Source organism: Kryptolebias marmoratus, linkage group LG19, assembly GCF_001649575.2.
Source record: "Kryptolebias marmoratus isolate JLee-2015 linkage group LG19, ASM164957v2, whole genome shotgun sequence".
In the NCBI taxonomy this organism is placed as follows: Eukaryota; Metazoa; Chordata; class Actinopteri; order Cyprinodontiformes; family Rivulidae; genus Kryptolebias; species Kryptolebias marmoratus.
This window is the reverse complement of record NC_051448.1, coordinates 2,405,056-2,418,528: the sequence shown is the minus strand read 5'-3', so window position 1 is coordinate 2,418,528 and position 13,473 is coordinate 2,405,056. Positions and strand designations below refer to the sequence as shown.

The 13,473-nt window shown below is 40.0% G+C and overlaps 1 protein-coding gene across 8 annotated transcripts; it reads right to left on the bottom strand.

Moving 5' to 3' along the window:
* Nucleotides 1-1,871: 1,871 nt before the first annotated feature.
* znf512 (zinc finger protein 512) lies at nucleotides 1,872-11,920 on the bottom strand. Of its 8 annotated transcripts, none has more exons than XM_017434937.3 (17): nucleotides 11,613-11,919; nucleotides 11,209-11,341; nucleotides 9,974-10,092; nucleotides 9,829-9,890; nucleotides 9,649-9,707; nucleotides 8,586-9,160; nucleotides 8,266-8,355; nucleotides 8,059-8,163; nucleotides 7,619-7,743; nucleotides 7,349-7,435; nucleotides 6,764-6,862; nucleotides 6,500-6,694; nucleotides 6,117-6,314; nucleotides 5,848-5,949; nucleotides 5,306-5,368; nucleotides 4,912-5,010; nucleotides 1,872-4,768 (listed from the first exon to the last, which is right to left on the bottom strand). In XM_017434937.3, exons 3-17 carry the CDS (start codon nucleotides 10,071-10,073, stop codon nucleotides 4,112-4,114), a joined length of 2,616 nt encoding a protein of 871 aa, XP_017290426.1. In that variant the 5' UTR covers nucleotides 10,074-10,092; nucleotides 11,209-11,341; nucleotides 11,613-11,919; the 3' UTR covers nucleotides 1,872-4,111. The 8 variants fall into 8 exon arrangements, with proteins under 8 accessions (XP_017290426.1, XP_017290428.1, XP_017290429.1 ...); XM_017434939.3 differs by having other exon boundaries at nucleotides 11,209-11,316; XM_017434940.3 differs by having other exon boundaries at nucleotides 7,349-7,432; nucleotides 11,209-11,920.
* Between the last annotated feature and the right edge of the window lie 1,553 nt (nucleotides 11,921-13,473).

The following is a 13,473-nucleotide window of genomic DNA, read 5'->3' as shown; positions in this document are numbered from 1 at the left end:
ATACAGTAACTAATGGCCTCTAAATTGACTATTTAAAACAAAGTAAAAGGACACCCTTTGACATCTTTAAATAAAGAAAATGCAATGTAGAGCTTTCTGAAAAACAAATAAAAATCAATGTGTATTTATGATCAGTGTGGCTTTTCATGCAGTTTAAGAGAGATTAGTTTCTATAGTTTAAATATACAAATAATCAGCCAGATAAACATCTTAACGAACACAGATCCAGCATTAAATTCCTTTATGACTCTGTTTTAAACGTACTCCCTGTAAGGTATAAAATCACACACATAAAAGGTTATTCTGAACTATGGTGCAGTTTGAAAAAGTTTACGCCAGTAGTTTTCTAGCTCTATTGATATGCAGGTACACGTTCAATGTAAACAAAGCCCTGCTGAATCTGCTGGAAACCAAGTGGAAGCTTAAGGAAAATACTGAGCACATTTTGTTTCTTACTTTGCAGTGAGTACCATTAAATAGGAAATAATAACACTTACCCTCTAAAACCACAAATTGTAGCAAAAATAAATATGAAACTATTTTCACTTGAATATTTATAACTTCTCAAAATTTAAAAAAACCAAACATGTTTTGAGTTTCCAGGTGGTACTAACTGACTTAACTTTTATTAAAATCTGGCAAAAATAATACATCACAGGTTATTCATGAATGAGGATGATGATGATGGGATCAGAAGACATCAGAACAGTTTTTACAGCATTTTAATTTTTCACAAGTTAATGTTTAAGCTTTAGTCCCGGTGAAACATATCATCCAACCTTTACTCTCACTGCACTGTAAGATCACATCTGCAGTGTTTTCATGCTCCGCAAACACTCTTTCTCTAATTGTGAAACATCAGAATTGATGAAAATCAGCAGCTGTGATTCTTTTTGTTGGTAATAAAAAAACAAAACATTTACCAACAAAAGTGGTTTGACTGATCTGGTTGATTGACGGCTTTGTGCTCCGTTATAAAAAGAAATAGCAAATGTTGTAAAACATTAGGAGGACAAAATTCAAAGCACAGTGACAAAAGGTTTTAGAGTTGAAGGTTCTGTTGTAGTAATTTGTTTTGGTTCCTTCCATTTCCGTAATATTAAAAATTCAAGTCCTCAAATATTGTTTTTTGAACAACAAACAGAAAAATCCCAAATGGTGAGAAGGTGGAGCGGTTCATAGCCTTTATTGTGCCTTAAAGATAACTTGAAGACATTCAATCAGTGGTTGGCAAAAATCATGGCTTTTGCAAGAGAATGCAAAACTATTGCAAGGGATTGCAATATTTTTATCTGACATATCCTTTATGGGGCGGCACACAGAAATACGCCATGATTTTTAAAAATTGCCTGCCTAAAACGAGGCTGAATGGCTCGCTGCTGCAAACATTCAGAGCTCAGTCAAACAGCAGCTGAAAATTTGCTCATTTTCTCCCGAAACTGCGTCTCCTGCAGCCTGAGCTCAGTGAGATACGACCTGATCCCAGCAGGTGAGTTACAGAAACAGATAACAGTGCAGACACAGACTCAGACCTGATGCCAAACATGCATGTTTGAAGAACAGCTAACGTGCACAGGAACAACATGCAGACATCGCACTGCCAAGACCCACTTACTGTGAGGCGACAGCACTAACCACTGTCCCACTGCCATTATCTCTACATTTCAAACATTTATGATGTTTATATTCTGACATAAAGCAGGACTTCTTTCTGTCATATTTTCTGAAACTTTCATCATGTAATAAAACATTAAATGTTCTCTCTCCCTGCTCGTTTTTCCACTAAATAAAATTTCCCCAGAACTACAAAATTTGCTCGAAACTTAAAATAACACAACTTGCGTGGCATATAAATATTATAAAAAAACTACAGTTTGTGACTTTAAAGATCTGTAATAAGCTGTTGAAAAGAGGAGAATTTTTTTTTTTTTTCTGTGGAGCCGTTCTGATAAAATCTAATCACTGAAATCTGTCTTTGTGAGTCTTTTCTATACTTGTGTAAAATGAATACGAGTGAGTTTTTTCTGTAGCCCCCTGCTCTGAGGCTCCGAAACACTTTTATTATTTTATTAAATGGACGTTTTCCCAAATCTTTATTTTACTTTAACGCTGCAAACCCACATCACTGGAGTTTTAGTTTGTTGATGACATTTAACAGCTGCTTAATGGTTCTGAAGTCAGTAAAGTAATAGTTTTACTAAATAACTTTACTCTGTAATTCTGAGCCATAATTTCACCTTCATTTTAAGCTTTTTATGGATGTGAATTCTATCAGACGTGTTATTTTTCATAAAGTCAGGTAGTAAAACCAAAGCTCTGTAGTTGTAGCACTTTATTTTACTCTGTAATCTGGAGACATTAAGATAAAATGTTTATTTATTTTAGAAAGGATTGTTGCAGTGCTGCCATGTATTTCTGTTGTTTTTGTCTGATGGCGGTTATGAATTTAAATAATATTCATTTTCATGTTAGTTTTGGTCAAATCTCAAAGAGAGGGACGTCGTATTTTTAAGATAATTCATTCTGTTTTAAAGATGTTCCAATATGTTATATAGATATATAAAATACTTTTAACTTATATGACTGCATTAAATGAAACAAAAACATTCTAAATGATAAAATATTCATGCATTAAGAGAAAATAAATACGAAGATCCTCAGAACAATAACTTTCTCTTCATATTTCACACAAAACTAGAATAAAAGAATAATAAAAAGTCATTTAGTTGCGTTACCATTATTTTAACTTGATAAATAGTTAATTACTATCAGCTGCCAGCAGAGGCGATGTTTTCGTTCATGTCTGTGTTGTTTGTGTTAGCAAAATATCTCATAAACCACTGAATGGATTTTAATACAACTCTCAAAGTAATCATTGAGTTGTCAACCCTATTCAAGATGGCTGCCATAGCAAACTGACCTGAATTCAGGTAATTTACTGTGACAGTCTATGCCCCTCTGTTAGAAAAATATCTCGAACCAAGGAGCAGATTTTAATGAAACATTCATTAACATTTGGAGTCAACTCAATTCAAGATGGCCGCCACAGCAAATCATCCCCATTCAACACAAAAAAAGCCCACAACTCCGTCCGTTTTTCAGATATTGAGCCACAATCTGGTGTGGTAGTAGCTGAGAGTCATTCCCAACACTTGCACTAAGCATTACACGTTGCTCAACATCTTTGGTATTAATTATTAGTTTGTCTGTTAGCAAAATATCTCATGAACCACTGGACAGATTTCAGTAACACTCGCAGGAAGTGATGTCTGCAACTCACTGACCTTTGAAGTCAATCCAAATTAAGATGGCTGCCACAGCTAATTGGCCCTAACTGACAGATATTAAACTAACTTTGGTGTGTTAGTAGCTGAATTATCACCTCACCTCAACTCATTTTTTATGCTTTCATCTTATTCATCAAAAACTTTAAAGCTTAACATGATGAATGTCACAGAAACAGAAGACAGGACAGTCTGTGGATGATTACCTGCACAGGAACACAAGCAAAGATTGATAAATGTTGACTTTACACTGAACAAAAGTTCAAATGTGTGCTACTTTACCATTTAAAACGCTGACGAGTAATTCCTTTTTCTATGAAATCTGACATTAATTGTTTGCCCAGTCAGTCGTAAATAAAGTGATTAGTCGTATGAAGTTGTACAGATCATACTCGTGAGGCACAAAATGTTTTCAGAGAGGAGAAAACTGCACTACAAAGTCTAACAAAATCCTGTGACATCGTTCAAGTCAACATGAAAGACAGGAAGAGTTTATCAAAGGTTTGAAAAGAACTGGACATTTAAAGTTGGTGGAAACACTCAGATAAACAGTCTGACTACATTTCTCAGTGATATAAACTGTTTCAGGACAGAGAAATGACAGAACTGAACTGTTATATCCACAGCTGTACATTATCTCCAAGCTATCTATCACAGACCAAAAGTTTATTCAGCTTCTAGAAACATTACATTTTTCATGTTTTATCCCCTCTGTGTGTTGCTGGATTAAATGACTCTTTTTTTGTCAAACTGGATGAGTAGAAACAGCCGCCTGTTGCATCAAGTTGGTAGTAAAGTGTTAGGAAACCACACATTTCAGGAGCTGTTCAAGCATTTCTGTGTCGTTTCCCTGCCTCGGTGTGCGGCTCCACGACGCAGGACCGTTTCAGGTTCCACTGGTCCATATGTCTCTGCCGGTCCTGCTGCTCCAGCTCCGATTCACTCGACGAGCCGCTGCTCCCACTGCTGCTGAAAGCAAAGCAGTCCCTCTGCTTCCCCGCCTCCCCTCCTCGCTCTCCCTTATCCCTCCGTTTAATCTCCACCATTCCATCACTGTTCGCCTCAGACTTGTCCACATCCACCATCTGCAGGCTGATCTGGGTCTGTTCTGGTCCAGGTATCGCTTCCTTGCGGTCCAGGTCCATCCAGATTGGCCCCGGAGGAGGCTCCAGAGGGGTGTAGTGGAGCACAGGCTGCTGAAGCTGTGGGTCAGACTGAGGCTGCGGGTGGAGGAACTGGGCTTGGTGCTGGAGGTGATGTAGAGGCTGCAGAGGGTGGTGCAGGGGCTGCTGCAGGAGCTGCTGCTGCTCGTGGTGCTGCTGGTGGTAGTGGTGGTAGTGCTGCTGCTGTGGTTGGTGCACGTGATGATGGTGGTGGTACTGATCAACAATCTGCTTGTCAGCGTTAGGGAGAGTCTTCCTCGGCTGGTTTTTGAGGAACTTTTCAAACTTCTTGGAGGCTTTTTTGTTTGTAACGAACCATTCCTTTAAAGACACAAACAGACCGGAGGAGAAATAACAAAAAGTTTCTTACTGTTCTGAGTCAAAGTCATTCAATATTACAGTAAATAAATGCAGTGGTCCTTTACTTTTATCAGAAAACAACAAAGTACAATAAAGAAACTTACCTGTGAATGGACTGAGTTGATGTGATATTTTACTCCACTTTCAGAGTTAAACTCCTTATTGCAGATCAAGCATCTGTATTTTCCAGCCTCAAATTCCCCCTGGAAAAAACAGAAACAAGCCTTGGAATAATTAATAACTCAGGGATTATTTCATGTCAGAAATCATTGACTAAACTGAATAATTCATTTCATAACTAATTCTAACCCATGTGCCGTTTAAGGTTGAAGAAAACATGGGAGTCCAGCCCAAATCATCAAATCAAAGCATTATGCAGAGAATATTAGTTGAGTTTGTAAGTGTTAGAGCTTATTTAACACCATAACCATATTTTATCCTCATATTTACTTTATTCTGCACATATTTAACTTTAGAAAGAAAGACTAAATGACGCACCTTTGTGCAGAGTCCCAGGTGAGCTTTCAGTCCGGACACACTAGTGTAGGTGCAGCCGCAGCCCTACAGGAAGAGCAAATTACATGAGAATATATTATTATTCTGCATTTAAACTCACTTTAATGAAATAAAAATCCTTTACATCATCTTTGTTTTCAAACTTGACATGGCTGTGTGAGCGTTTATGTATTTACATCTCAAAATGAACAAAATTCTGGGTTCTCCTCCACTGAATAAACCATCTTATTAGGTTAAAAACACACACAAACCAATATGGGTCCTTATAGGCTGGATTTCAGATAAATTAAGAATAATCACAGGGTTAGCTTTCACTTTGATTTGGAGTTAAGATTTGCTCCTCTGTGGTGTAACACCCACTGCTAATCTGGTATTTTTAATGGCTTGTAACTGATAAAGTCTAATCTCTAAGAGATTAGTGATGCAAAAGCACCTACTGCACCTACAAACAGAAACTGAGTCCAGACAGGAAATAAATCAGTGGATTTTAACGTAAAGATTTCATCTGATTAAACTGTTTTTACCTGGTTGGGACACTGGACTTTTCTCTGCAGCTTCACCTCATTCTTCCATTTCCTCAGCACCTCCTGGCTGAAGGCGGGCAGACCCGGTCGGGCGTATTTTAGCTGTGGAGGACAGCATCAAAAAGGAGGAAGTGAGTCAGAGTCTAAGGATTACTTTAGGCTTGATCTGTGTGGGAAAATGGGAGCTACATTTGAAAACTACTTTTATTTTACATTTGTGAGCAGTCAAAGTCTGTGTGTGTTTGTAAGAAAACCGAATCTTCTCCTGCCTTTTTGTCATCCGGCACCAGGTCTGACTGGAATTTCCTCTTGGGCCAGTCTTTGGGCAGTTCGTTGTTGGCGATCTCAGCCAGGTGGAAGTTGGCTACCTGGGCAGATGCTCGCTGAACTCTCCCGCTGGCCGTCCTCTCAGGGTTGGCCTCCCTCTGAGCCTTCAGGGCCTCATCTTCCTCCGTCTTCTCGGGTGTCTGATGGGAAGCAGAGGACAGAGGAATAAAAAAACAACAACTCCTGACTGAGATGAGACACTTAAAGTTTCATAGATATTTGAAATAAAAGTGGGGCAACATAGCTGACAATTTTGCTTGCTTGTATACAACCCAAACTGTATAAAATGTGCAACTGAATGGAAATATTTATGACCAGAACTGACAGATTGTGAATGAGACACATGAATTACAGGAGCATGCTCTGATTTCAGGTGGTACTCCAGTCCAGCCTTGGATTTGTATGTTTTCCCACAGTGAGAGCAGTTCAGGAGCATCTTCTCCAGCTCGGATTCCTCCTTCCCGCACTTCTTCATGTGATACACATAACCCATGATGCTGGTGAAGGCAGCGGTGCAGCCCTGAGGGGAAAAACAGGACACGTTTATCAACAGTTAGCCAAACTGTTCTCCACAACTACAATGATTCACCTCCTTGGAGCATTTCAGTTTGCCGAGTCTCTTCAGGATTTTACGCAGCTTGTCTTTGATGGCGCGATCGTTGAGGTCCTTGGCGTCATCTGTTGATGGCTGTAAATACATTTGAAATGCAAAAAAAACAACAACTGTAAATCAAAGAAAACAGATGTTTTTAATTTTGTACAACTGGACAGTACTTTATGACACAACAAGCATCTAATCCAGTTTCACTGCTGCAGAAACACTCAAACCTCAAAGCTGATGCAAAGAGAGACTAAATACCACAAATTAAAGAAAGAGAGCATATCACCCACCTTGCATGTCAAAGTTTTAAACAAAGACATTGCACGATCAGTTAGTGCTCGAAGCATGAGTTGTGGATGACTTTCAGCTACTACCACGCCAAACTGAAGCTCAATGTCTGTAAAGCTGACTGACTTACAGCCAATTTTAGGTTTTTGTACAGTTGATTGACTATGGCAGCCATCTTGAATCAGGTTTATCAGTGGTTCATGAAATATGTTGCTGATACACAAAGAAAAAAAACAAACCCTTGCATGCACGTGCACAGAGGCAGAAAGCAGGTGAAACTCTCACCAGGTGGCTGTGGTCAGCCATGATGTGATATTTCATCCCTGTGGAGGACTTCAGCTGTTTCCCACAGTGCTGACAGGTGAAGGGCTGCTGCAGGTCAACAACAGGTTCAGGACATAAATACTGGGCCAACGTTTAAAACCAAGTCCACATAAATTAATGAGAACTGAGGGAAGTTGCTAAATACATCCAGTTTATAAATGTAGGTTTTATCATAAGCTGAAGTGGGAAACCAGAGAAGATTTTACTGGATACGGTGATCTGAGTGCTCACCAGTCGGCAGTTCTCCATATGCTTCTTCAGCCCCTCCACGGTCTTCCTGCTCACACTTTTACATTTCGGACAGGTCACTCTCCCTTTGGCCACAATCTGAAGCTGCCAGCACTCCTCCTGACTTCCTGGTTCGTTAGGAAAAGAACAATCAGATCTGGAATCATCTGGAAGAACAGTAAAATCATCTGGAAGAACAATAAAATCCATTCTTCTGGGATCCTGAGGGTTCTGCTCAGTATCTCAGCTGTTCCTAGGACTGCGTCTTCTGGACAGAGATATCTGAGGTTGTTCCTGGGATCTGTTGGAGCCACTCCTCCAGCACCGAGTGCTCTGATGACCATTGGTACCACAGAGGTCTTGAAGCTCCACAACTTCCCTGTTTCCTCTAAAGAGATAAAACCTCTTTCTATAAATATGTCTGTTAACGTTGCTGTTCTCACCTGGAGGGTAGGCAGGAGGTTCCTTCTTGATCGGCAGAATCACAGGTTTCTGATCTTCACTTAACTGAGCCGTCGAGGCCGTACAGACACTGGCTGCATCTGAGCCTGGGGTTAAATCAGATATAAACATCTATTTTTATTATCTAAATTCAGAAAATGAAATCTCAGTTGTCCACTCTTTCCTGTCTGGAAGCAGATGTAACTTACAGGACACTCTGCCCTCTGCTGGAGGAGGGAAGTTATTACCAGCAGGGTTTGGCTCCACTTCTGCTCTCTGGACTTTCTTCATGTTCAAGTCTGTAAAATAAAACAAAAACAATATTTCTTTAAACTGTTTTCACATCCCATCCACACAGGTTCTTAGATACAGAATTACAGGAGTGTGTATGTTATATTTTCTGTAGAATGTTATGGTTTTGTTTATTTTTGTCTGTTTTTACCTTTAGTTTTAGAATGAAGAAAATTTTTTTGAAACATTAAAAACAAACTTTCAGATGCTTAAACACATCATGTTTGTGAGGAATTACCGGGCCTCCAGACGTTTCCTCGGTCCCTGATGGAGTCACTCCAGGTTTGTTCTGGATCTTGGCCGGTTCCCCACCCCTGCTCTGGCCCTGAGGTGGCTCGGTCTTTTCCTGGATCTCTTCCTCCATTCCAGGCCTGATCCTGGCTCTGATTCGGGCCTGCCGCCCAGCCCTGCTCAGGATTGTGCTCCCGGCTCATCATCCAGGCCTGATCCGGTCCAGGATGGGCTCTGTCCCTGCCTGGCATCCATGCCTGCTCCTGACCGGAGTGTCCCGCTCGGTCTCGACCGGAGCTCCAGACCTGGTCCTGGGGTCGGTCTCTGCCGGGAGTCCAGGCTTCGGGGCCTCGGTCCCTGCTGGAGTTCCAGGTCTGGTCCTCGGCCTGGGACTGGTCCCGACTCGCCTCTGGGCCTTCAGACCAAACATCCTTCGTCGCCAGTCGTGGGGGCATCCTCGCAGTGGGCGGAGCCATGGAGCCAGGATCTGACCCATTGGCCAGCCCACCTGATGACATCACGGAGCAGCTGGTGGTTGGGTAATCTACCGTTCCCATGGAAACATTCTGGAGGTCCTCATACCTGAAAATTATTAACACTTTATTAATAAAACTTTAAAAGAAGTAGAGACGTAGACCTGAGGCTCCTCTGCAGGAGAACATGATAACTTGAGTCACAGGAGGTATTTTTACAGAGTCTGAGGAGGATGGAGACGAGGAATCAAAGATCTCTGCATATTTAATGAGGACATGTTGTAAAGTTACAGTTAAACCTTTTTTTAAGAATGATTTTTTTAGAGAAGCATGCTTCTCAGGGTCTTCTTGATGATACAAAGAGGATTTCTAAATATTTAATTACTGTCAGACTAAAGGAAACTAACTTTTATCATGCAACCTGTTTGAATTAGATTAGATGACCAGTTCAGAGAAATAAATACTAAAAAGACAAAGAAAGAATAACCCCTTTCGCAAACAAACAGCATTTAGAACAAATCTTTAGGTGTTATAATAATAAGCAGCCTTTTTGCTATTTGGATGTATTCAGAAACAGGAAGTCGAGGTGTCTGTTACCGTTTTCTGCTGTAATTTCGTTTCATCTTCACAGCATTTTGATCCTCAGATTCTTCATTCTGAAACAGTCAAAGACAGAACTGTAAGAAGACCAGCATGGATCAGTCAGACACATAAAACTGAGACAGAATAAAGCAGCAGGAGGCTGGTTCTGTACTTCGTGCACGCAGACCTTCTCACCTCTGGGTACTCTGCTGCGTTCGCTTCTTCTGCTCTGTCTGGAAATCTCTGAGCAGCTGAAGCTCCATATCAGACAAAGACAGAGTAAAATTAGAGCCCAAACCCCACCTATGAGCTGAGAATAAATCACCCTTGTTTCCTTTACCTGGAGATGGAAGTGGACCTTTGGGTTGTGTCTGGACGGACTTCCTCTTCCTCGGCATGTACAAAGGTGACATGTCCCCTCCGATGTGGGCTGGGTCCATACTAGGAGTGAAATCACCACTGATGATGCAGAAAGATAGAAATAAAAATGAAAATGACTTCTACTTGTAGTCATTTACTGGAATCGTTCTCCAACTTTCTTGTCTTCATGCAAAAAATTCTTATAACACATCATTTTAAAAGTATTTTTTCTATCTTTGAATGTTTTTATGTTTAAATGCACCACCTATGGCCAGTTTCATAATTTTATCTTGAACAACAAAAATAAAAGCTTTCTACTCTTGACAAAACAAGTAGTGATTTATTGAGATGCCTGAAGTCCTGTAAGTCCTAAAATGCGGTTATATGAACTAAAGTGGGCTTTTATGGTTTATTTATAAGTTTGTGTGCTCTTTAAATTGCCTTATATTATAATATTTTATATATTTTTTGTAGTATGCTCTGCCAGTCTCATTGGATACGAGCCACACAGAGACAAAGATGTCTATCAGCTGTCTGTGTGACAAACTTACACAATTATTGAATCAGATTTGATAATAAATGTGATGCTAAAACAGTCTGAAATTTAAACTGTAAACAGGAGGATGTGTTTTCTGTGAGCTTCTACCATTTTAAATTCATATAAAGCTATAATTTTAAATAATGATGGCTTTGAAACCTTTTAAAATGTTTTTATTGTAAAAAAAAAAACCGTGCCGAACAGTTGATATGATACATGCTGTATGTCAGATTTATTTGTCCTAATTTGAAAAATGATTGTTTACAGTTTAAAGAAACTGTCAGCAGTAAACAAATTTGATGATTTATCCGTTTGTGTACAGTTATAGTTTCTAACAATTAAAAGTATTTCAAAAACTCAAAACATGAAACCCAATAAGATCTGTCAGCTGTTATAATTTAATACAATCTGTTGTTATTATAAGACAATAAGATAATAACATTATAAGATACTGCAAACTGTAACAACAAACAAATGTGCTCAGCAGTACTTGAACACAACAGTTTTTAAAACTGCAGACTTTTATTATTTGTCTTCTTCTTTATTTGAGCTCATTTATCCAAATGATTCTCCTCCCTGCTTCTTTTAAAAACATGTTTTATCAGTTAAATGAGCATTATTTGAGGACTCAGTGGCCAAATGTTCCTACAGAGTGACTAACAGAAGTTTGCCTGGACCTGGATGTGAGAACCGGTTTCAGCTCCTGTTGTGTTCACACCGGTTCATCTGCATCATGTTCCAGGTGTTTGGATGGGATGGATGTGCAGGTTTGACACTGTCTGCTCCTTTAAACAACACAGAGGCAGAAATCTGCAGAACACATAAAGTGCATGGCCAGTAAACCTGTAGAACCAGCCATTTTTGCAAACAGAAAATGTATATCTCCCGCCATCTGGGCAGATAAAAGAGAAATAAGATCTTTTTGTTTTTGGACGACAAGCTAAACATCTCGCCTGGCTGCTGAGCAGAGCTTGTGTTGGAAAGCTGAGAAGCTTTTTTTGTTTTTTTCTCCAGGCTGAGGCTTCAGTTCTGACCGCTTTTCATTGTTTCTTAACGGAGGAAGAAATACCACCGAGCCTACCGTCCTACAGCTCCCTCCCTCCGCAAGGACGGCCAGCCTCCATGTCTCCCAGCCTGGCAGCCTGGCAGCCTGGCCTCCTCCGTCGGCTCTGCAGGCGCCAGGAAGCGGGGCCCGAGCCCTGACACGGCCCGGGGATCGGGGATCGGAGCTCGGCTTCGGCGGCGGGCAGGACGGAGCCCCGGACGGCGGGGGTTTCAGCGGAACGCCCTCCTGCTGGACACAACAAATAAGACCCGCATCTGCTGCTGCCTTCACGGACCGTCCGACACGCCGCTACCCGCAGCCTTCCGCTGAAATACAAGGGAACCTGAAGCGCAGGGTTCATCTGACAGGAAAAAACACATCATTCAACATGTTTTCACATGTTTTTTCACATGTGACCACAGGAACCAAAATCACACAAGAAAGAATGAGGGTTTCACATGAGGATTAAAAAACAAACAAACATGTGAACATATATTTTTTTCACATGTGACTATCAGGTCATGTGAGTTTTACATGTGTCACACATGGCACATGCGGATTTAACACGTGATTTCTATCCACATGTGAAATTTACGTTTTTGTTCCACATTCCCACTGAAAGCATGTGCAACACGTGTTTCACATGTTTATTTTTTACATGTAAAAATGTGATTTCCATATGTGAAATTTACATGTTTTTGTTCCAAGTTGCCATGGGAAAAATGTGCAACGTGTTTCACAGGTGTTGCACATGTCACATGCAAATTTAATAAGTGTTTATATGTGAAAACGTGAATTTCACATGTGTTATGAAGTCTAGTGTTGTTGTTTTTGGCGTTATGTTTTGTTTTCTGGGGTTATTGTTTCTTTCATTGTTGTTCTGTCATCTGGGTTCTGGTTTTGTTCTTGTTGTCTTTGTTTGTCATCATTCTCCACTTCTCCTCAGTCTGCCACGCCCATCTCCACCTGTCAGCAATTATTATCACTCACCTGTGCCCACTTCACCTCATTATCCTCGTGCTTAAAACCCAGACACTTTCTCCACTACCCTGCTGGTTCATTGTCTCCTGGTCTCCTGGTCTCCTTGCCTTTGTATTGGAAGTTTGCTGCCACGTCAGCTTTTTGTTTTTTGGTTACCTTTTATTTTAATAAATTAGTTAGTTTTTTTTTTTTTTTTAAATTAGTCTGCGCTCTGGGTTCGCCTCACTCTCCACCGACCATGACATCATGTGAAAAATCATGTTTTTCTTTTTGTTTCAGATTCTCACAGGAAACACATGTGTTTCACATTTACGTATCACATGTTAATTTACCATTGTTTTCCACATATGAACATGGGAAATTTATGGGATTTTTCTGCAAAGGAAGCTGCTTTTTTACTTTTATATAAATCCACAGAAATATAGTTTTATCTACAGCTAAGATACTTTGAAGAATACAGTTTTTTATAAAATATAAGAAAGTGTTGCAGATTTATTTAAAATTCACATTTGATCACCTGATGGTAACTCCATCACCTGTGTAAAAACAAAGAAAAATCTCTTTAGCTGCTCTTTGTTTTCACAGAACTAACACTTAATTAGATTTTATGCTGTAGAGGTCATATGGTCTGAGTCCTCCTTTTCTTCCAGAATTTTGTAGACATGTTAATTAAATTAAACCACCAGGTCAAAGTTAAAGCTTCATCTCCAAGCAGAGCCTGAAGGCATCAGCAGTCAGCAGCAGGAACCAGGGTCTGTCAGAGGAGGTACATTAAATATGCTCGCCTTCATAAGGTACGTTTCAGTCTTTTCCTGTTATTTTTGTCTCCTGTGTTTGAAATATTTACATTTATTTGTAGTAAATTGATTGTTTTTCTCACATGATGAGAGAAAAACATGAAAAAACACCTGCTGGT